The sequence below is a fragment of the Struthio camelus genome, chromosome 3 (assembly GCF_040807025.1).
Source record: "Struthio camelus isolate bStrCam1 chromosome 3, bStrCam1.hap1, whole genome shotgun sequence".
Taxonomy (NCBI): Eukaryota; Metazoa; Chordata; class Aves; order Struthioniformes; family Struthionidae; genus Struthio; species Struthio camelus.
The window spans coordinates 14,682,459-14,704,683 of NC_090944.1; the positions used below are offsets into that span (position 1 = coordinate 14,682,459).

Consider the following 22,225-nt stretch of genomic DNA (forward strand, 5'->3'; position numbering starts at 1 on the left):
TATTAGAGCCACATATGCTGTCTGTATTATATGCATCTAAATGCTATAGATTTGCATCTTTCCTGGGTTTGCATCTATAGCATACAATACCACTGTGCAGATATTTTTTTGCCCTTTTGTGGGTTTCAAGCTTTCATTGCCTTGCTACTGATCACACGTGCCCTCGGCCATTTCAGATACAGCAACTGTCATCTTGTTTCCTAGACTGGAGTAATACTGTTTTGGATGGTTGTGTGTAATTCAGTAATGGATATTATTTCACTAGAGGTGAAGAGAAGTCAGGAACCTTTTCCAGAGGTTTTACGAAGGAGGGGCGTGTTGTTATTTTATCAATAGAGCAGAATTACACTTCAGCTCAGCCCCTAAGTGAGAAAGCTAAACAAAACTGGTGGAAGGAGCAATGTCAAGTCCTCCTCCTTTGCTCGTGTAGAAGGGGTGAAGTAGTCTTTCACCACGCTTTTCTTAGGAAAAAGAAAAAGCTTGGTTTGGCCTAATGTTTGATGTATGTTTTGTAAATTATAAGATTGTTTTAGCTTATTATATTAGGGATGCTACCCTTAGCTGTCGGTATGCAAACCCACGTTTTATTACCCATTCATGTTTAGGTGGACGGCAACCTTCTAACAATATCTTGAGCCTAAAAATAGAGGATGTTTTAGAAGGTAGTTCGTCTTTGCTGTTCCTCCCAGCAAAATCTCTGAGTGACTATTTTACTGGCTGCAAACAAAAATAAACCCAAGGTTCCTTCTCCACTAAACTGATTTCCAACAGCTCAGAGTACCCACATTTCTGCTGGGCACTGCCATGCAGAGATTTTCTGTGGCGAATAATAGAATCTGTGTGAGGTAGCAGAGAAGGATGTGTAGCTCAGTGAAACAATACACTAACATTTTGTACAGCAGGCTTGCTGATGCTGTAAATGTACTTCAATTGGCAGCTGTGTCATGAGTCAGAGCTCCCAAGTATTCAAAATAGTGAGTTAAAGCTCTGTGCCTCAGTAGCTCGTGAGCATAATCAAATCTTGTAGTAACTGTGCAGTACTGCAGATTTATTTTGTAAACTGCGTAACCTCCCCGTGAGCATCCGTATATGTTTTTACTGTAACTTGTTGTTCAGATCAAATCTACCTATTTTCTTCCAGGGCGCTGAGCTGTGTCTCTGGTTCCCTGGCAGATCTCTTCCCATAAACTTTCTCCCCTTTCGAGGCTATCCTGTAATTACAGGTGGCAGAGAGAGGGACTAGTTGCAGAAAGATGGGAAGTCAAGAGGTGGGAATTGCTGTTAGGCATCTTTTTTTTTTTGCTTGAGGCGTGTTAGGTGCAAGTGAATTTAAAATATGTTTCAAAGAGGGGAGAAGCTGCAAAGTGAGTGAGCAAAGGTGGGATCCTATCAGAAACCTCAACAGAGCTTGTAGGGTCAGGCTGGTTGTCTGAATAATTGAAATATTTCAGTTTGGAAATAGAAAAATGCATTTTTTTTGCATTTCCTCCAAAAAAAGGAGTCTTGGCCAAATCACGATAAATTCTTTGTCGACATGTGATTTTTTGATCTGAATAGGTTGTTTCCATGTGGGTTTTCTTATTGCCAAAAAAAAAAAAAAAGCCATACACCTAATTTAAGGATCCAATTCTTTTTGCTTTCCAATTCTTGTCACCTCCTCTGCTAGCTTTTTCATCACCAACTTGATTGATTTCCTGTAAGGATGAGTCGGTGACTCACAGGTGAACTGAGACCCGCCAGCCATCAGCTCCTTCAGAAGCCCCTGGCAGGTAACTATCAGTTCACAAACTGTTGTTGCGCTGGTCCGCAGTGTGTTATAGAACAGCTTTTATTGGGGAAAAAAATCCTAAACTAGTGTGGGGTTTTTTTGTTTGTTTTTTATTTTTCTCTAACAGTTTAGCCCTGCTGTCAGATTGAAGAAAAGGAGTCTTATTTGTTTAGACTGGTTCTTTTATACGTTTTTCCCTGATGCTGCAGACTCTGTACCGCAGCCTGGCTCTGTTTCTCTGCCTCTTCGTCTGGGCTGGGAGCTTGCACTGGAGAGGGCTTTGGTTAGCTGCTAGGAAAACCTTTTCAATAGGGAAAATAAAGCATTCAGATGGCTTGTCTTAAGGGGTAGTGAAGTTTTTATCATCAAAGAGCTCAAAAAAGGTTAGATAAGCGACCGTTCAGAAACGATGCAGGTCAAAGGTGAGCTTAAATTATCATTTGACACCTTCCAGCCTTAGGTTTGTGTTTAATGGACAGGGGTTTAGATCCTCTGAAATATTGCTGTTAATAATGAATAGCTGCTTCAGAGACTTGTCTGATGTATAAATCTTTCTAGATTTCCAATCTGTTGAAAAGTACTCAGGAAATTGTCAGGCGCTTTTGATAGTTATTCCAGCCTGGACGCTGGCATACGAGATGAGATATTGTGAATTTCACTCGAGAGAAAATGGGAATGAAAAAGGATTAAGATATATAAAATATATTCAACAACACTGAGACTCATTCACTTAACAGCAATGAATAAAAGAATTGAATTGATTACCTGTATCTACTTATAATTCAGATTGAATTTTCAGAGCCATAAGAATAGGATGTTCTTTAAATTTCATTCACCAAGGATAAATCAAATTTACTGAGAAAACCTAAAATTAAAGGATGAGCCACTTTCTGATCTATTTTTTTTTATTTTTTAAAATAAGCTCCAGGCCAGCACTGACAGTATAAAAATATAGGTTTTTCCAGTTAAAACAGTTTGGCATTCATTACTGAAAAATTCTGAATCAAAGGATTTTTCTCCTGAGCTTAGTAAATCTTGAATTCCCCAGTTGCACATATTTCTTGTGTAACAATCTAGTTTTAGCCTCTGGAAACCGTTTTTCTTTCCGCCTCATGAATGTCCCCAGGCTTGGTTTCTTGGTTCTGGGGGAGCACGGCAGCCTTGCAAGGTGACCGTTTCATTGATGGGCTGTCACAAATACCCACTTAATTCCTGAGGCGTGGGACTCCCATCAGACTCTGCCAAGAGAAGCTGATGAAAATTGTTGTGTACGAGGGTAATATATTTTGAGTGAGCTGCATTGCTGAGCAGGTGGGGAGCTGCTGGAGTCTTTCTGGAACATATGGAAAAAAGACTAGGTGTCTGCTAGGAGCTTTAATGTCTGTTGAGATGCAAGAAAAAAAAGAGACTTTTTTATTGTCGTGTTTTTTTGGAATACCAGAATCCCCCACAGAGATATTTCACAGAGTGATGTTTTTCCAGGTAAAAAGGGCTTTTTCTGCTGTGGGAAACCTCTTGGCTGGGACGAGTTTTCAGCAGCTGCTGCCATTTTGCCACAGGATGTGCCATGTTCGGGGGCTCCATAAAGCGCTTTGCACCAGCAGGGCAACGTGCAGGCTGGGAGGCACCACGAGAAGCGAATTGGCTGCCTCACCAACAGAGGAAAGCTGGGTTATTTAGGAGTCTTTTAGGGTAGAAGCACAGACTGACAAGAACTGCTATACCTTTGGGGGTGAGACTCCGTTTTCTGAAACTGGTATTACATCCTTTGCTGCTTTTCTCCTGCAAAATGTCCAGGCCAGACTCAACTCTTTCAAATATCAGTTACTGAAGAAATAACTTCCTTTAAGAGGGTAGAGAAGCCTGTAGGTCTTGGTGTCAGTGCAATAGCCCCATGGTAGATCAGCTGCTTGCTGGAGAAGCTCCGTGTGTCCTCGGGTGGTGGCTGAAGGGTAAAAAAGCCCAACCAGCCTGAACAGGACAGGACTCCTCCTCGTGCAGGGAACTCAGCTGGAAGGTAAAAATCCTTGCATCTTATGATAGAAATTAATTTCTATTGTAAGGCTTATGATGTTATATTAATATGAATAACTAGCATTATTTTAGAAATGTATCCCTCAACCTTTAGTTATAGCATTTAATGAAATTAAGGTTGGTTAGTGGTTGGGATCCTTGTAATTGCCAATGACAGTTGAATGTCATCATTGTGCTTGTATAAACATACATAAGACAAATGGAGCTGATGAGAATAGAAGAATTATGGGGTTTCTATTAAGCGCATTCAATCCATAACTGTGCAGGCTCAGGTGGTAAAGGCAATGGCCTGCAGCAAAACGGAAAATGGCATTTGTTACAAGAGGGAGAGGTCTCTGGTAGATGTTTCTATGAGCTACGTAATGAGGAGGAGATGATTGCATTTCAGATTAAAATGCCTAGCCCTGGGACCACAGATTCAGGTAGAAAATACCAGAGAATTTCACAAGGTAGATACAATATTACTGTTTTTGAGAAGAATCCTAATTTGATTGTTTTTCTTTTTTTGTTATAGGGATTCTTTCAACTCTGGGAAATGGGTATGTTATTTTTATGTCCTCAAAGCGAAAAAAGAAGCTAAGACCTGCTGAGATAATGACTGTTAATTTAGCAGTGTGTGATCTGGGCATTTCAGGTAATCTCATGTTTTAATTTCATTAATTTTTACCTTCCTACCATTCTTTCTGGCAGCAGTAAGAAACGTTCCTCTGGAAGTCATGGGAAGCCCCAAATGCCTTTTATCACTGATGTTTCTGCTCTATTATTTGCATATAAATGAAAGAGAAGGATAGAAAATAAAATTCCTGAATAGCTTGATGGAAAGGATTGGCAAGAACATAGGGAAAAATAGGATTGGATCTATCAATCCTGACTCGTGCAAAACTCCTGTTCACTTCAGCACTGGGCAGGCCTTCAAAGACTCCCATGTGCGTCCTGGTATGATAAGCACAAAACAGCTTTTTATTACAACTGGAGAAAATTTTGTTTTCTTGCTGTAGGGTGTTATAGGAGGGATCCGGGCGCTTCAGAAATATGTATCTAGCCAAATCTGAGGGGAAGGTAAAGGGAAAGAATTGGAAAATACCAGTGGCTATCAACCTCTCAAAACTAACAATTTTCTCTCTAGTTACCTTCCTCTTTTCCCTTTGGGTCAGGAAAATAAGGATTAGCATTAATCTATAGAGTAACAGAAGCATCAGCCTGCTGGAAGGATTTCCATTCAAACCCACAGCTGGGACATTCACCAGCATGAGAGGAGGCAGCTTTGGAAGGGTTTGCACAAAGCTGCGGAGCCCGGAGCCCTTGAAGATCATTTCTTTGGCTCTTTGCGTATGTTATTAAGCTGCACAGGGCTGCACACACATGAGGGGGAGGACTGGATGTCCTTTAGAAAAGGGTGTCCTGGATGGCAGATGACCCATAGCAGGCTTGAAGGCCGATGTGACCCTGCCAATGGTGGGGTCTCCTCAGCACAGCACAGACGCACTTCTGTGGTGCAGACACCTGTAACTAATAAAACACCACCGAGCAGCTGAAGGGTGGCTATATTTCTATATGCACATGTCTATGCTGCCCATCCTACTCTCTCCACCTGTGCTCATTCCCAATTTCCCAGTGCCCACTTCCACAACTGCACAGTGTGTCCTGTCTTCAGACAGCACGTCTCCACCACTGCTTCACTCTACTCCATCTGCCCCCAATATTCCTTGTGCTTCACTTAAAAAAGAAAGCAAAAAAAAAAAAAACCCAAAACAGTGGCAGGTTTTTAGCTCTCTCATGATGCTTTTATCTCCTCCATGTGCTAAGAGCCAGTCTCAATTTACAAGTCTCATATTTGACAGAGATGGAGGGTTCCAGGAGAATTTTCGCAGCTATCAGGAAGGTTAAAAGATAACCCTTAACCACAGAAGCTGTTAACATGCAAACTGCGGCATGTTTGGGACTGCTATCTTAGGATAAGCTCTTCTGGTTTCTCTTTCTATGTCTGTTAACAACATACCATGTGATCTTGGTTACCTTCTCTTCCTTGGGGATTTCAAATTTTCTGTGTGTGAAAGATTCATAATTAAAAATAATTGTAATTGGCAAAGCCATGCCTACTTTTTGTTGCTTTTCTTTCCTTTTTTTTTTTTTGTTAACGGAAGATGTTAACTCTAGAAATGTGATATGTTCTGCATGTTGGAGCTATTGGGGATGGAACTCCTCCCAAAATCTTTATATCTCACACACTTGGCTTGGCCCCTTTTTTAAGAAATAGGTTCTGAAGTGGCTCTGCTTCCTGTAGGTTTCCACAGGGTGGCACCAGCTGCTTGTTTAAAACTAAATCAGGCTTGTTTTTGACTAATGCCATGCTCTGATTCTTGTGCTGCTGTGGACAAGTTGGCTTTGTTCAAATAAATATGGTATCCTTTACAGCTGGCAATAATTTACATTATTTAAGCTACTGACTCTTGGGATTTACCCTAGACCTTGCCATATTTCATGCTTTTCATGAAGCCTTTATCTCTGAGATCTGCTTTTGCTTGAAAAAGGAATGTGTGTTTTTACTCCTTCTGCTTGGAGGAAAGCCTATAAATATGACTTGATCAAGCCCTTCAGGCTCAGGCATGATTTTCCTTACAGGCTCACAGTAACAGAAAAAATGACAAAATACATTGTTTTAAAATAAATCTCATTTTCAGGGTTTTCCAATCATGACAGTTTGGGGATTAGAAAATGGAGCAAAAGCCCTTTTCTGCAAGATTTGTTTTATTTTTCTGTTGAGAATGAAATGGAATGTTTACTTTCAGGTCAGTTTAATCTAAATTGGAATATTCTGGAGAACCATCCAAAATATTTTACTTAAGATGACTTCAACAAAGTCGAGACACTCGTGTCTCTGTTTATATCTGAAAGGTGCCTAGTGGGGATTGGAGTCTGGGAGACTATTTTTTTGCTGTGTGCTGTTCCCTAGAAGCACCCTTTGCGCTCTTTCCAGAAAGGAATTTACGGAGCTATGTTAATGTTACAGACTATAAGTTCAGCCAGGGAAACCGGCTGAGGGCAGTCGGAGATGCTCTCAATTGCTTGAGATGCTCCAGCAAAGTGCTTACAGGAGTATGCAGTCACAGGAAGGTTAAGTTAAATATTTAATGTTATTTTAATGTTGTAGCTCAGTGCTGACCTGTTCAGGCTTTTGAGCACTTCAGGTCAGCCCAAGAGGGAGAAATGAAGCATTCTGAAAACATGTTGATGTTTCTAAATTGTAAATTTTTGAGTTTTCTCTTTCATTAACATTGTTTTTTTTTTTTGTGCATATGTGTCCAGTTTGAAACAAAAATAAACATTATAAGGTAGAAATTTTCAGCTGGAAATTTTCAGTTTCCCAAATATTGTAGGAATGAGCAAGTTTGGAAGAGTATGAGTAATGTTAGGCTATTTTAAAGCTAGAATGGAAAAAAGTATCTAATCTAACTTCTTTCATAGTATACCACCTGCTTTTACAAACACAGAACTGAGCTTGGGAGCCACTAGGACAGCTTCTCCCAAGGAGTTAGTTGGCTCCCTTCTGTTCAGATGGCTAATTAAGGTGGGGGTGCTCAAAATTTTGAGTATCTATGGCCAATTGACTTGCTAAGGGTGACCTAGGAAGTGTTTGATATGGACAGGAATTGAAACTACTCCCTCTACAGTACACGTCCGTGCTCCAACTATAGCACCATCTTCCTTCCTAACTTGACGCTTTACCATAGGATGCATCCTATCTTTGGGCCTTGGCACATTTGCAGTGTCCTCTTTGAAGGCAAATTTCTTTACTCTGTTTGTGAAGACACTCGGCTGATTATAGGAATGTAACCTAACTGGATCTCCGTTTGTCCTCAAGTCCAGATTTACCCATACTCTTTGTAAACTACCATGTGTCTGCATATGGTCTTAACCCGTATTCTAAAGTTTTCCTCATGGAAAGAGCTTGTAAAGGCTCAGTACTGTAGTATGGGTTTAACTTCTAGTTTTTGTGGTCTGCACAGTAAAGCAACAGTGAAGCCTTGTTAGGTTAAACCCTGTGAATGGAGGGCACACAAGTCATCACATCTGTTGCGCCCGGAGTGCTCGCTTCATTTTGCAAAGCAGACACATTTCTGCGTTTTTACTGGTATCAGCTTTGGGCAAAGGTGGGGTTTGTTTTTCTGAAAAAGGGTGGTTTTAGCAGTGATGGATTTCAACTGACATTCTCTTCTCCTTTTGAAGTTGTAGGAAAACCCTTCAGTATCATTTCCTTCTTTTCTCACCGCTGGGTGTTTGGATGGATGGGCTGCCGCTGGTACGGATGGGCTGGCTTCTTCTTTGGCTGTGGGAGCCTTATCACCATGACAGCTGTCAGCCTGGATAGATACCTAAAAATCTGTCACTTGTCTTATGGTATGAAAGAAAAACTATCTTAAGTGATACTACCCCTTCTCCCTGCTCCCCCTCCCCTCAAAAGCCGTAGGCTATTAGACATGTGAGCAAACAGGGTAAGGAATAGAAAACAATTGCATATGATTTTCTCCTCCCAAGTAGAGTGAAATCAGAGAAGAATCAAATGAACAGCCATTACAAATAATATACAATATGAATAAATTAGTGAAGGATTTCCAAGACCGGAAGTAACTATTTTGGTCATCTATGCTGACTTTCTGCATAATATAGGTCAGAATTTTGTCAAATGTTTCTGAATCAAAATTAGAACTTCTTTTGGATTAGATCATGCTATCCAGAAAAGAGCAAGTCTCCAATTCAAGATGTAAAGTTATGCTGAGTAAATACTACTGATGGTTGATTAGTCTACAGACTAATGTCCAGGAAAAGATCTAGTTCAAACTCAATATGAAGCTGTGGGATCTTGTTACACTTCCGTTACTGGATTGCGTAAGCCCTTTACCACCACTAAAACTGTGCTCTTAACCTCATCTTGGATAAATTAAGCATCTTAAGCTTTTTATCCTGTCACTGTAATGCACGTTTTCTAGACTGAAATTATACATAAGCTCTTCAAAATGCTTTTGATAAACAGGGAGAGGAACACAGAGATAGCAGAAACATATTTTCATATCCCAAGTAATCCCAGCTAAATTTATATTGCTGGTTATATCCCCTTCTCTGTTGTCCCTCTATTGTCGGTTTAAGCCATGGGTTTTAATAGTTGCTCATGGGTGAATCACCTTGTGCCTATCAAGGCCTGTTGAAGTTAATGGATTCAAGCACTACTCTTCTCGTAGAGTCTTATGGCCTAACGCACAGCAGTATTCATCTTTAAGATACGTGGTAAGGTACTTAAAGCATCTACAAGATTTAGACATGCAGTAGGAAATAATAAATATGATATTGTCTCTCTAAAATGAAGGTGGATCTTGAGAGGATGAAATGAATTTAGCAATGAAAGCAGTTATCACCATATCCATCAATATTTTAAATCTCTTTTGAATATAAAGTATTATATGCACCACTCTTTCCAGCTAAAGGATTTCAGTACAATTTGGAAAGATATTTTTTCTTGCATTGGAAGTGACAAACTCCCCAACAAAATAAGGGAAATACTCAAAGCGAATTTTCATATGAGAAGCATCTTGCCTGTGTGACTGAGGGACATGCAATGGGTCACTTCATACTGACATAAGTATCAGTCATGCAATCTCAAATTTTAAGCAGTGTTTTCAGCTAACAAGTATGAGTAAGCTGGTCTGTCCAATAGCTGAGCGTTATGTCAATTAAAAGATGTAGTACTGCCCTGAGATCTGCTATCACAGATCTTGGAATGTCTTTTTTTTTTTTCTTTCTCCTTAAATATGAGTGCAGGGAACATCTCACATTTAGCAGGATTTCAGTTCTCTCTGTAAGGGTCTTGTCAAAGTAGTTCTCTGGTGCTTGGGACAGATTTAGGTATCTTGCATGACATCTGAGTTCAAGAGAGACAGAACACTAAAACTTTCCATATCAAGGGCTATCTGATCATTGTTGTCCAAATATGGAGATCCCACAAGATCCCACAGCTTCATATTGAGTTTGAACTAGATCTTTTCCTGGACATTAGTCTGTAGACTAGTCAACCATCAGTAGTATTTACTCAGCATAACTTTACATCTTGAATTGGAGACTTGCTCTTTTCCGGATAGCATGATCTAATCCAGCAATGATGGAGAGCAGTAAATATGTAGCATGCTCAGTCTAGGAAGTTAACTTAACCCTTTTCTGTATGAGAACTTTTGGTTTGGTTTATGTTCCTGAGACCTAGGATTTGCTACCTGACCTTTCCTATACTCTTCTTCCATGTGAAGGTTTTCACAATAGGTGTGAAAATAAAGCTGATATTTTGGTCCTCACACTATTATTGCACTAGTTTTTCCTCAATATACCTTGCTCCTGTGTCTCAGGTATCGTGCTCGAACACATTATTCATCTTCCTTCTAGTGATCCAGAGGGGTAAATTCGGCTGGAGAAGAGACACTATTTGCATTCAAATTGAAGTCGTTTGTTTTAATTTAGTTTTATTTTAAGTCATTCTCAAACCTGAAGAAAGCTACCCAACAGAAACTGCCATTGCTTTTATGTCAGTGGCTGGGGAATGAAGACAGATGACAGCTTTTAAGGTAGAAGGAGCTATCATAACATTTTTAACTGAGTTTCTGCATAAGTCATAGAACGTCACTTGGTAATTCCTATATGAATTCAACATGTTGAATATAGGTGATGATGGAAAACTTGTAAATCGAAGCTTTTGTTACCTGAAGTAGAATTGTATGTAAGATGGGCGGTGAAAAGATATTCTACCCCACAATACCATGCATGTCATTAGCATTTAATAAAGCCAATGGGCAAGGAAATGTGAAAACATCTATTACAAATAATTCTGGCCATATGTACTTGAGGAATTACTGCCATTGGCGAGTGGGGATCATTTGGCAGATATATTAAAAAAAAAAAGTTGTGCAGTACAGGGAATGAGGAAATACACGGCAGTTCTCAAAACTCTTGGCGAGAACTCTAGCTAGTGAGGAATACAGTTAAGATGACACAATTACGACTATTCCTAATTCATGAGTACCTCCTTACCTGGAAAACTGTTTTGAGGGACAAACTGCTTGTGAAATCTGGGAGATGGATGCTAATTTGCCTTTCTCCCTGTATAAAGTAAGAACTTTTCTATGTTTATACTCAATAGTGTCCTCTAAGATAGGGCCTATCGCATATTCTGTATTCATGCAGTGTTCCACAAAGAGGGAAAGCTTTTGGGGACATGGAGCTTAATACATACAAAAATCAATGTTTGTGACTTATATATTATTATCTATTTATAAATCAGAGTCTCATATACATAGCTAGGCAAAATGCTTATTCTTGCAGATGAAAGAAAGGAAAAGAATGACAAGGTAAAAATAAACCCGTGTGTTATTTCCTCTGTACAGCCTTGTTTTTCAATCCCTTGGGTTAATGATTTATGCTGAGAAGTGTCTTGAGATCAAACTTCAACCAGCTAATAAATGACAACAGGAATAGGAAATCATGTAAGTTTCATCATGCAGTTCCAGTTAGCGAGTTGTTGCACTGAACAATGAAAGGGCTGAATAAAAAACTTAGTCCTGAATGTGGGTCAGATCACCATGTCAGCTGGCCAACACATTAGGAATACACCTCTACAGATCACAAAACAGTTTTGAAAACTGCTTTACCGCATGCCTGTGACCATATCTGAGCTACCTATCTGCATTGCTTTTGTAGGTCTCTTTTAGGCTGTAATTATCACAACTTAAAGTAGAGGTCTAAAATATGTAAGGTGTAACCCTCCCTACAGATGTCTATTTTCTCTCCATTAGGCACAAAGGGATCTTGGGGTGGCCGGCTCAGGTATCACTGTAGCCTACAGTGGCTGTCAAACAAGCTCTTACTGCGCGTGTAGAAGACAAGCTTGTGTCAGATATGCATGGACATGCAGTTGTAACTCTTGAATTATTTTCCAGGTACCTGGCTTAAGAGACACCATGCCTTTATCTGTCTGGCAGTAATCTGGGCCTATGCTACATTCTGGGCTACGGTGCCTTTTGCTGGTGTGGGGAATTATGCTCCTGAGCCTTTTGGGACCTCCTGCACTCTGGACTGGTGGCTGGCGCAGGCATCTGTGGCTGGACAGGCTTTTATTCTGAGTATTCTTTTCTTTTGCCTCCTGTTCCCAACTGCAGTGATTGTGTTTTCCTATGTTAAAATCATTTTAAAAGTCAAGTCATCCACCAAAGAGGTTGCTCACTATGATACCAGGATTCAGAACAGCCACATACTTGAAATGAAGCTGACCAAGGTGAGTAGGAAGATTTAACTCGGTTTGCTTCGTCAGATCCTAGAAACAGGCTTGGAGAAATTCAGCAATATCTAGTTCCATGCTGTACTAGGTCTATTATGTTGAGTGGATAGTATGATGCTCTGAAAGTGGTTGTTCTAGCTTTCTCCTCCGCTTCTGTCAAGGTGGGATAAGAAGGGAGCTGTAACATAGTTTTGTGATTAGGGCACCAGAGTCCCTGAGATCATGATTCAGTCTGAAGCTCTGCCATAGACTTCCTGCATGACCTTATCGAAGTCATATAATCTCTCTGTGGCCCTGTTCCCCATCATAAAATTTCCTTACCTTTCAGAAGCAGTTGTAAAGAGTTATTTTAAGGTATTTGAGGTGCCCAGGAATTATAATAGAAAAAGAGATAAAAAACAGATTGTTGCAGCAAGGAAATAAAACTTTCATATGGCTTATATTTCTTTATTAATGAAGATATAAACAAAAGGCACTCCTGTGATACTGCAGTTCTTTTGCAAATAATTTATCATTTAGTTTCAACCATGAGCTGCTGAAAAAAAGGAACACAAGTGATAAAAATTGTTTGCCATCTCAGGCTATACTTTATTTTCCCTTTCTGATTTAATCCCTTTTTCTGTTTGGCAATGGTGACAGCCATAATCCTTGCTGATACTGGTTATTGTGCCAGCAGTTTGCTCAAGATAAAGACTTATAACAAGCACAATGAGATTTCTTAGTTGTAAAAGATTCACCGACCTCTCTGAACCAGGTCAGGAGGGAGGCAAGCAACATGTTTGCTTGACTGATCAAACATTTATTTTATTACATTTTGGGGAGTTTAACTGAAATTATAAGACATATAGCAATAAGAAATATTGTGCCAGAACATATCTAGGAAGCTCAGCTTGCTACCAGTATAGTTAGTGCTGCCAATATAGCTGGTAAAGACATACTACTAATGTTGGGTTATATGTAAGTTGGAAAATGAGTCTCCGTTGCAACCCATTCAGCTACACAGCACAACTTCTAAAATAGGACGAGGTTGCGATCCCTGGCTCATATGCACCATATCTCAAGGGATGAACAATAAAAGAGCATAAAAGCATAAATTTATCCCTCAGTAACGTTGCCATCATGATGTGGAACCAAAGGTTGAGGACAATGCAATATCCTAAAACTTTTGCTTGCTGGCGACTTTTGTGTTGCAAACCTGCTGATTGCTTCTTTCCAAATGACTATGCCATGTACACGTCAGTCAGGATGCTAAATAATAGTCTGTCAATGGTAGCAGTATGATGGAATATGTTCTTCAGAATGTGTTATTATGTGATGCGATTTGAAGCCACGTCATGCTGTGACTGAGCACAGTCAGTCTGGTTCGGGTAAAACAAAAGCATCACAAATTTTGCCTCCGAATATATTTTATTTAATATTTAAGTTAAATATTTCTGTGACCTCATTTCTTGACATTATAAGGAAGTGCTTTTCTCATTTACCAGGAATTGCAACCAAAAATGTTCTGTAGACATTTGTTTTTTCTAAACATCTACAGGTTCTAATGGAGTACGAAGTCCATAGTATGATTTGGCAAAAGAAACACTAGATAATGTAGTAGAGTTGTCACTCTCAATTAAATTCCCATTAATTTCAATTCCAGCTTATGCAGGTAAATACATAAATTTCTATCTATTGTAATGGATATTCCTAGGGCCTTGACAGCATGTGCTTTCTTAAATGGCTTCACTTTTGCTTTTTTCCATGCTGAAAAGGATTCAAATTATTGGCATTTTTCCACTGGAAGATAGGTCACAGACCCCACCCCAGGTGCAGGCAGAAGATGAAGTTAATCTGGCCAAGCTCTTTTCCTTCCTTCTCTTATAGATGTCATCCACCCTGACAGGTTATCGGTTGCACTGGGTTTTGACATCTTCTCTGTGCCGTGTCAGCATAGCCTACGAGAGGGGAAGAAGCCTTCTATATATAGAAGACTAGGACATTGCAGCTTATTCTTTCCTTCATCCCAGCTCTTTTTGCTCTTGTCTCAGTGCCTGGTTCTAGGTGATACAGAAGAAAGAGCTACAATAGATATAGACGGGAATATCCCTTCCTAAACCCACTCACCTACAGACACTTTCAGGATCCTCTGCTCCTAAGTACCTTCAGGACCTACTTCAGTCCTGGAAACTTCTTCAAACTCTTTGGTTTTATGACATTTGGAATCTGATTTCAAATGACCCAGAATGTGGAAGACTTGCCCTTGATTAGATCTTTTAATGTTTTGTTTTCCTTCTGCATGCCAGTTTCATTCTGAATTAAAAAAAATTTTTTTTGACAACTCTAAGGAGTATTTGATTGTAAGAAGATAGCCTCTTCCAGTATGTAGAAGTGAGAGACTCCTCACTTTTAACCTCTAAAAAGAACAACTCTACAGGAAATGTTTCCAATTTAACCAGCATTCATTTCAAATGATTTCGGATCTTCATAAAGTTGTCCAAGTATTTCACGTTTCTATGTTAAATTTTCTTAAAAAGAAAAAAAAAAAAGAGAGTCTCTATTCTTTAAAAGGATTTCCCCCCTTACATGATTTAAATTTGATGTCAAGGACTTATTATTTTCTGAGATCTCATTTACTTTCCTCATGTTTAGCCTGACTTTATGGCATTTTAAAAGGTCTGTGGTAACAGAATTACTAGCTATTCTGCGACAAGTCAAAGGCAAGCAGGAGCTAAATTAAAAAGATGTGAAATGTGTGACAGCTTTTGTTCCTGCTGCTGTAAACTTATCTGAAGTAGGTTACAATTTTTCCACTCTGTTGCACATTCCCCGGCGTTCTGCATAGCTCTGTGCTGTCAGTAAGGAAAACTCTGCTAGATTAACTTCTTTCTCTCTTTTCTGTTTTCCTCTCACAAGGTGGCAATGTTGATCTGTGCAGGATTCCTCATTGCCTGGATCCCTTATGCTGTGGTGTCTGTGTGGTCGGCGTTCGGACAGCCGGATTCAGTTCCCGTACAGTTTTCAGTGGTACCAACTTTGCTTGCAAAGTCAGCAGCCATGTACAACCCAATTATTTACCAGGTCATTGATTGTAAGTTTGCCTGTTGCCGGTCGGGTGGATTGAAGACTTTGAAGAAGAAGAACTCTTTGAATAAATCCAGGTATTTTTTTTTCTTTGAGTAGTAGGATATCTTTAAGTATACAGTGCTCTAGACAGCCGTTCTAAAAATTTACCCAACATAAGATCTGCCCAGAGTCATGGCTCTTCTGATCTTATTTCTTGTTTCTGTTCGTGACCCATGCAGGGTCTTTCTTGTCAGGAAACTTCATGAGGTGATTCTAGCTGTGTGAAGGAGAAGCAAGGAGATGGTTACTACAGATCCATCTGTAAAGTCATTAATGTAATGGGAAAAAATCCCTTTGAATCTGGCAATTTTCCTGCCCTCCTGTTCCTTTTTTTTTTTTCATGTCATCATAAAAGCCACCTCTAGAAGGTGTTTATGACCTCCATTCCTAGTAAAGTAAATGGGAGAGAATTGTGTTCAGCCCTTATACAATTAATGTGTTAATACCAGGCCTTTCAAATCCAGAGTTAGCCGAGAGAGATGTTAGTTCCTCAGAAACCGTCTAGGTACCACTCAAGGTTTGTGTCTGTTCCTGTCTAGAAGATATGCAGAATCCAAATGGCTGTTCACTCCCCTCCTGTCCTATTCAGATCAGGGTTACATCTATTTTTAATCATTCATAGGAAGAGGAAGGGGGGGAAGGCAAACTGTCTTTCCGCTTCCACCAAAGAAAAAATCCCAAAGCACAAAGTGTAATAAGGTCTTTGTTTTATCTACAACTTTGTGGCAAACCTGTGCTGACTGTCAGTGGAGTGAGTTCATGGAAATACTTACTGTGTAAATGCAGGAAAAAAATTGACTTCTCAGCTCTGTAGTGTGTCACACATATTTTTCTTTTCTGATAGACCTAAAATAAGACAATATTATTTATTACTATGACAGTGTAGGTTGGCATAAAGGCCACAGCTGACCTGCCAGATCTAAGTGACTGGAAATCCTTAAAATCCCAGGAGGATTATTTACTTCAAAATCCTGGCTTTTGCCTCAGTATTGCACCTATTAGAGGCGTGAAGGCCTATTTCATCAGTCATGTTGTTCCCATACCAATTCCAGCATTTTTTTAATGTAGCGTCCAGAGGAGGTGTCAATATCTCAGGCTTCCACAACTTCCCTTAGCGTAGCGTTCTACGACCTTACGTTCAGATTTATCACATCAGAACGTAACAGATCCTATATACGTTACACGCGTTTAACTGAGGTGCCTGAGTGATAGTTTACCAAGGACCTTGGCAATTTTAGGCAAATAGGAGACAACTCTGAGGTACTCTTCTGTTCTCCTCGTACAGAAAAAAGAGAGAAGCTGACAAGACTATTCATGTTAGGTACTTTGATTAGGCAGGAGCAATCTTATTGGTAGGAAAATGCCATATTTTAAAAACAGGTTTCAGACTCAGGGTAATAAAATGAATAAATAAATAAAGCCTAAATCTGCATGCAGTGTGGAGAAATGGAGAAGAGTGAGGGTCCCTATAAAGCTATTTGGACCTTCATTTACCAGAGTGGCAACCTGCCACCCCACTTACCCTCCAGCTATAATCTCTTTTCATCCACACCCTCACAAGTATGAGATCTAACTCTGGTCAGCCTCCCACCAATATGTGCCTCCACTTTATGTTTACATGGAAAACAAGGGCGTGTAGCTTGATTTCTGGCACCTATTGGAAACGTCAGTAATTTATAGGCGTCTTCCTGTCCCTTCCACATTGATGCCGTTATTACTCCTCTGCATCTCCACAGCATTTGTCCACACATTTGGAGGCCTCTAGGGCCTCAGTGGCTGGATTTGCGTTTAATGTCTGTGTTAGCACACCAACGAAGGACGGGTTTACTAAGCCTGTGTGGGGAACAAAATGTTCTGGAAAAATCCCTTCCCGGCACTGGGAACTTAATCATTAGCTTGTTTCAAGCAACATAATTTCTCTGCTTCCTCTTTCCCATAGGATGTATACCATATCTGCAAATAGAGATTCGACAGCAATGAATGAAACCCAGCTGGAAGTATGAAGGCTCATTTCATATACAGCAGATGAAAACCTGATGACAAACAATCATATTGTCTCAAATTCCTCTTTCTGTAAATAAATTAAAACATGACGACAGTTTTATTTTACTCTCTCGTCCTATCTACAATGTATTTTTTTTTAATACTAATTAAAATAGTGTTATTAGAGCTGGGGAAATATTTCAAATGCTCAGAGGAAGAAGAAACAGAGATGGTTCACTTACATAAGAATTCTGACTTCATTTGAGAGCCTTTGAAAAAAATTTTTTTTTTTTGAGGATTCACAAATGTGCTATTTTTCCCATCATGAAAAGTGAAGTGTTCACAAAGGCCAGTTTTACTCTGCTAAAGCTAATCTCCCTAGACTACTCCTACAGTCTCTGGAGAACCAGAGCATGAGAGAAAGGATTCCGTAGAGGACAAATCAGAGCAGGAGCTTGGTTTATCTGAATCACCCGCTGGAGAAACATGGCAGCAATAACCCCAATAATTATCCTTTTGAATGTCTATTCCTCCAAACTCTTGTGGCTACAAGCCATCTCAAAACCGCTTTGGTTTCGATTCTTCTGTTTTCAAAGATTTTTTTTTAATCCAGGCAAGATCAGAAGCAATGCTCATGTAGTCACACTTGTACATCACAGATAGGCAGTATTTGAGAGTTAGAGAGGAAAAACTCTTACTCAAATATTAGACTAATTCAAACAATTCAGAATCATGACTTTATGTGTATCAAAAATCAGAACCTAAATGGAATCAGCCCCATACAAGCTAAACTGGACAAACCAGTATTTTGTCCATCTCTTTGGCTTTCTCTAGTCAAAAACGCAATGATGTATAGTGGCAATAAGCAGATGTTTTTGACTTCTTAAATGCTAACTGATTTTTTTTTTTTTTGCCTTATATTGTACGTTCTACCATCTTTTATGAGGTCAGTATTAAGCATAAAAAGGCAAATCCTTCCTCACTCCTAAGTATGAACATAAACTTAAAACTAAAGAATTCACGGCAAAGGGTGCAGCATGGGGAACAGATGTCCCTTGCAGGTGCAGTTGCATCTACAGGCACCAGGCCCTGGAAGGAAGAGGATTGGGAATGGTTCAGTTGATGCTCCTAAGAAAAGCATGTAAGTTGCTAATATACTTAATGGAAAAACAGAATACTTTGAAAAGATCTGCAGAGTTCGTTAGGCAGCCAGAATAGTTACCCTGGATCTAGGCCATAATTGTTTACATTTATTTTTTTTCCTTTTCTGCATTTACAGTTTCGATGGAGGCATCATTACAGAATAAATATTAGCAGTCTTCTACGAGTAGATTATTAATTCTTAAAATATTATTCTGATGTTTGTATATGATTTCTTCGGGAAGAATTTGATACTATACAGAACAGGTTAAATTCAAATCAATTCATTTGTATTGGTTGTTCATTTAAAAAAAGTTACAAGGGTTAGATATCCTTTAAATTGTTCCTTAAAGGAAAGAGTGCATTTATGAAAGTTTCAGTTGTTTTCCTGCTTAGCACTTAACAGTATAGTTAGGGTATAGAAAACATAGTGCTTTTATTATACTGTTGTTTCATTACTGTGTTATAGCATGCATTCCCTACCACGCTGAACTGAACTCCTTTGTAGCTGCTCTGTAGTGATGCTAATCTTTTTTTATACAATAATATCATAAAGGTTTAAACTAATTGAATGCTTACTGGCCTATCCCAGTACTCCCATTCAGCAATACAAATAGTTAATATTTTATCAACTGATTTTTTAGACAATATAGCAGAAGCTGAATTTTGCAATTCCTGAGCTGAGTACAAGAAAGTACTGTTTCTTTGCCCAAAATATTTAAGTAAAAGAAGTTTGAACAAATCCTGGAAGATTTCACAGCGGAAAAAGGAGTTGCCATGTTACCTGTGCAATGCTTTCTAATAAACTTTCCAAGGCTGAGTTCTTTCACCCCTATAGACCCGTCAGTATAAAGTAAATTTTATTTTAACCAGTGTGGCAAGTTGCATCCGAGCATTGACCCAGAGCAGAAGTGATCCTTCACAATTTTTCCAGATTTGATTATGAAATCATTAATGATTTTCTCTCCATTTTCCTGTAGCTTTTATTTCTTTCTTCATCTAGAGAAACCTTGGCTGATATCTATGAAGACTTATTATAATTAAAATCTGATGTAAGGCAGTCATACTGTGGCCCTATAAATGAAGATTAATTAGAGCACAGTTCCTGATAAGATGGTAGGGCTTACCCACTCTTCTGGCCAGATCAATTTATAGTTTGTGGCTGAACCCGTCCTGCAGTTGTAGTTGGGGAAGCTTTTAAGCTTTTTTTTTTTTTTTTTTGCTTTTTAATATTTATGTACTCTTTGAAACAGCTGTGAGGTCATCCCAGAAATGGATTACATACTTGTGATAGGTCTGCATTTAATATTCCTAAAAACTGTTAAATATTTTTAGATTCCACTAGAGGAATGTACTAGATACATGTACTGTTTCAGTATCTCAGTGATTTAGTAAACTCTAAATATGAACTACCCGAATCATGAATATGTTTCATATGATTTATTTAAAGGTACTTATTTTGTATTCAGTGCCATAATTATCTGTGTCTGAAGGCCTAGTTTCACCTCCACTGAGTAGTATCTTGCTCTGCAAGAAGTGATAGGACTCTGCTTTGAGGAGTTGTTAGAGATATGTTTATACTATGCATGTGTTCAGGTGAAGACTTAAAGAAAGATATTTCCTGAATCAAGATGTAAACCTTCAAACATATAGTACTGTAGTTTAAAAGCAGATTCTGAACTTAAGATCTCAAGGATCTCATTCAATTCATTGATATTAAGAGAACTGCAATATCTTCTTTGCCTAAAGAATGTTATTATGAACTAAAATTTTCAGCATTGATTTTGATTTGAATTGAAGGCTGTAGCTTGAGGGAAAACGGTTCAAAAGGTTCTGGGTAGCTATTTGCCATTTATGCTCAGCAGAGACTTTTGTCCTCTCCATGTGTTAAGTTTAATAATTCCCATTTGTCTAAAACAGGCTTGGTTTGAATCTTGATCTGAAGTCATCAAAAGGCATAGAATTTCTCACTTTCTACCCAAGAAAACTTCTAAATGTCCTGTAAGATTCAAAGTTGCACTGTTTTGTGACCAGAGCTTAGTTGAAGCATCAACAAGTAAAACTCGGCCAGTATGAACAGGTTGCCCAGGGGTGGTTGTGTAATCTTCATCTTTGGAGATATTTAAAAGCCATCTGGACACGGTCCTGTACAACCTGCTCTAGGTGACCCTAGAGCTTGACCCTGCTTGAGCAAGGGGGTTGGATTAGATGATCTTTACAGGTCCCTTCCAACCTCAGCCATTCTGTGATTGTGTGAATGAGTAAGAAATAAGTCTCTCAAAGAAGATTTCTTTATTGCATTTTCAATATTTCAGCATCCTTGTTATATTAAGGAAGTTCATAGTGTTATGTATTAACATTAAACCAAATGCTTTTCAATGGAAAAAGTACCATTAAGAATAATGACTGTAGTTATATATCTTTTGATATGTATCCAATGTGCACATTCAGGTGGAACTAACAAGAAGAAAAGCATTTTATGAATTCACTGTCAGTGGCTTGAAGGAAAAAATGGACATAGTGTAAGAGCTGATCTGGAAGGTAAGACTGTCGCACTGAGATTAAGTTTCTACTCTGTATTTCAAGGTTACTGACAGTGAAATCGTGTAAAGCGTGTGGATATGAAGACTTTTAAGCAGGCCGTTATCAGTCATAGATGTAGAATATCTCTCAACCTCCCTCTACAGACTTGGAAATTTGTTGACAGTTTAGAGGTAGCTGATAAGATTTACAATACTTGAGAGACACTTGAAATAGGGGAGTTAAGCAGAAGCTTTTACAAGAGAAGAAGCTGACAAAAGTAAAGCACTGAAATGAAAGCTACAGTAGTGAGCTTTTGAAGATTTCAGAGAACATTTATCCATTCAGCCGAACGCAGCTGCAGCAAAATTTGTTTCTATACCAATAACAATAATGAGGAAAAAATGAAGTGGTTTATTAGAAAGATTTATGGCATATACTGCAAGACCGCAACTGGCAGAAGATTTTTGGCTTTGTGGCATCCAAAAGTAAAGAGTAAGTTAATGTGAGCCTAGGAAGAGAATATGATTAATGAATTGACAGATATAATGCCAGTGAATTGCATTCTTTGGTGGAGCTTGCTTCTTGAATGATTCTGTATGGACAATATATTTTGGAGGATATCCCATTTCCAATGAGCAGGGTGATCTTAGTTTGGAGACCAAATCTGAATTGCTCTTAATCGAGCAGGCACTCAGCTCTTCTGTAATTTGACATCATCTATTTTATGCTTGCATTTCTATTTCTTCTTCCTACCAGGAACTTTCAGACGTTTCTGGAAATTGGATCCACCTGCTCACCAAAGGATCTCTAGATGCTTTCATCTGCCTGCCTCAGAGAGGCTTCTTTGATGTTTTTGAAAGTATATTTCCAAGCTCAGGATGATCTCAGATGACTCTTGCCGTGTATTGGAAGCTACCAGTAAATAGCATTCACTGCAACACTCATTTTTCTCCCTCCCCTCTCCCAAGATAGATGGACGGTTAGTTGGTTCCTCTGCACCTGCATCTCTCCAAGTGTCATGTATGTCTCTGTAGTTCTTCCAGCCCCAAGGAAGGACATCTAGCCATCTGAAACTAGAATTTCTGGAGAGCTGCTGCTGAGTTTAGGGCTTTGCAAAGAGTGTAAGAGGCCTTTATTTTCATCACTGTGTTTCCACATATTCTTGAGCCATTCTGCATACTGACCTTTCTCTATCTGTTATTTCCATGTCTATGTTGTTTTTCAGGATGACTAATATTCCCTCCTCATTTGGTATATGGTGGATAGAGTGATAGGGCTATTATTTGTCTTCTCTGGCATGATCTTCATTTCCTCATACCTCTGTTTTGCTTTCTGAATGGTGGAGCTGTTCTGGGACCTAT

The 22,225-nt window shown here is 39.1% G+C and overlaps 1 protein-coding gene across 1 annotated transcript in view; it reads left to right on the forward strand.

Moving 5' to 3' along the window:
• LOC104139673 (opsin-5) overlaps positions 1-17,322 on the forward strand; it is a 60,821-nt gene extending 43,499 nt beyond the window's left edge. The window contains exons 8-12 of the mRNA XM_009667941.2: positions 4,317-4,436; positions 8,030-8,200; positions 11,776-12,110; positions 15,009-15,253; positions 17,158-17,322. Coding sequence (XP_009666236.1) covers positions 4,317-4,436; positions 8,030-8,200; positions 11,776-12,110; positions 15,009-15,253; positions 17,158-17,221 — 935 coding nt within the window. The 3' untranslated portion in view covers positions 17,222-17,322. The remainder of the gene's footprint in view (positions 1-4,316; positions 4,437-8,029; positions 8,201-11,775; positions 12,111-15,008; positions 15,254-17,157) is intronic.
• The last annotated feature ends 4,903 nt before the right edge of the window (positions 17,323-22,225 follow it).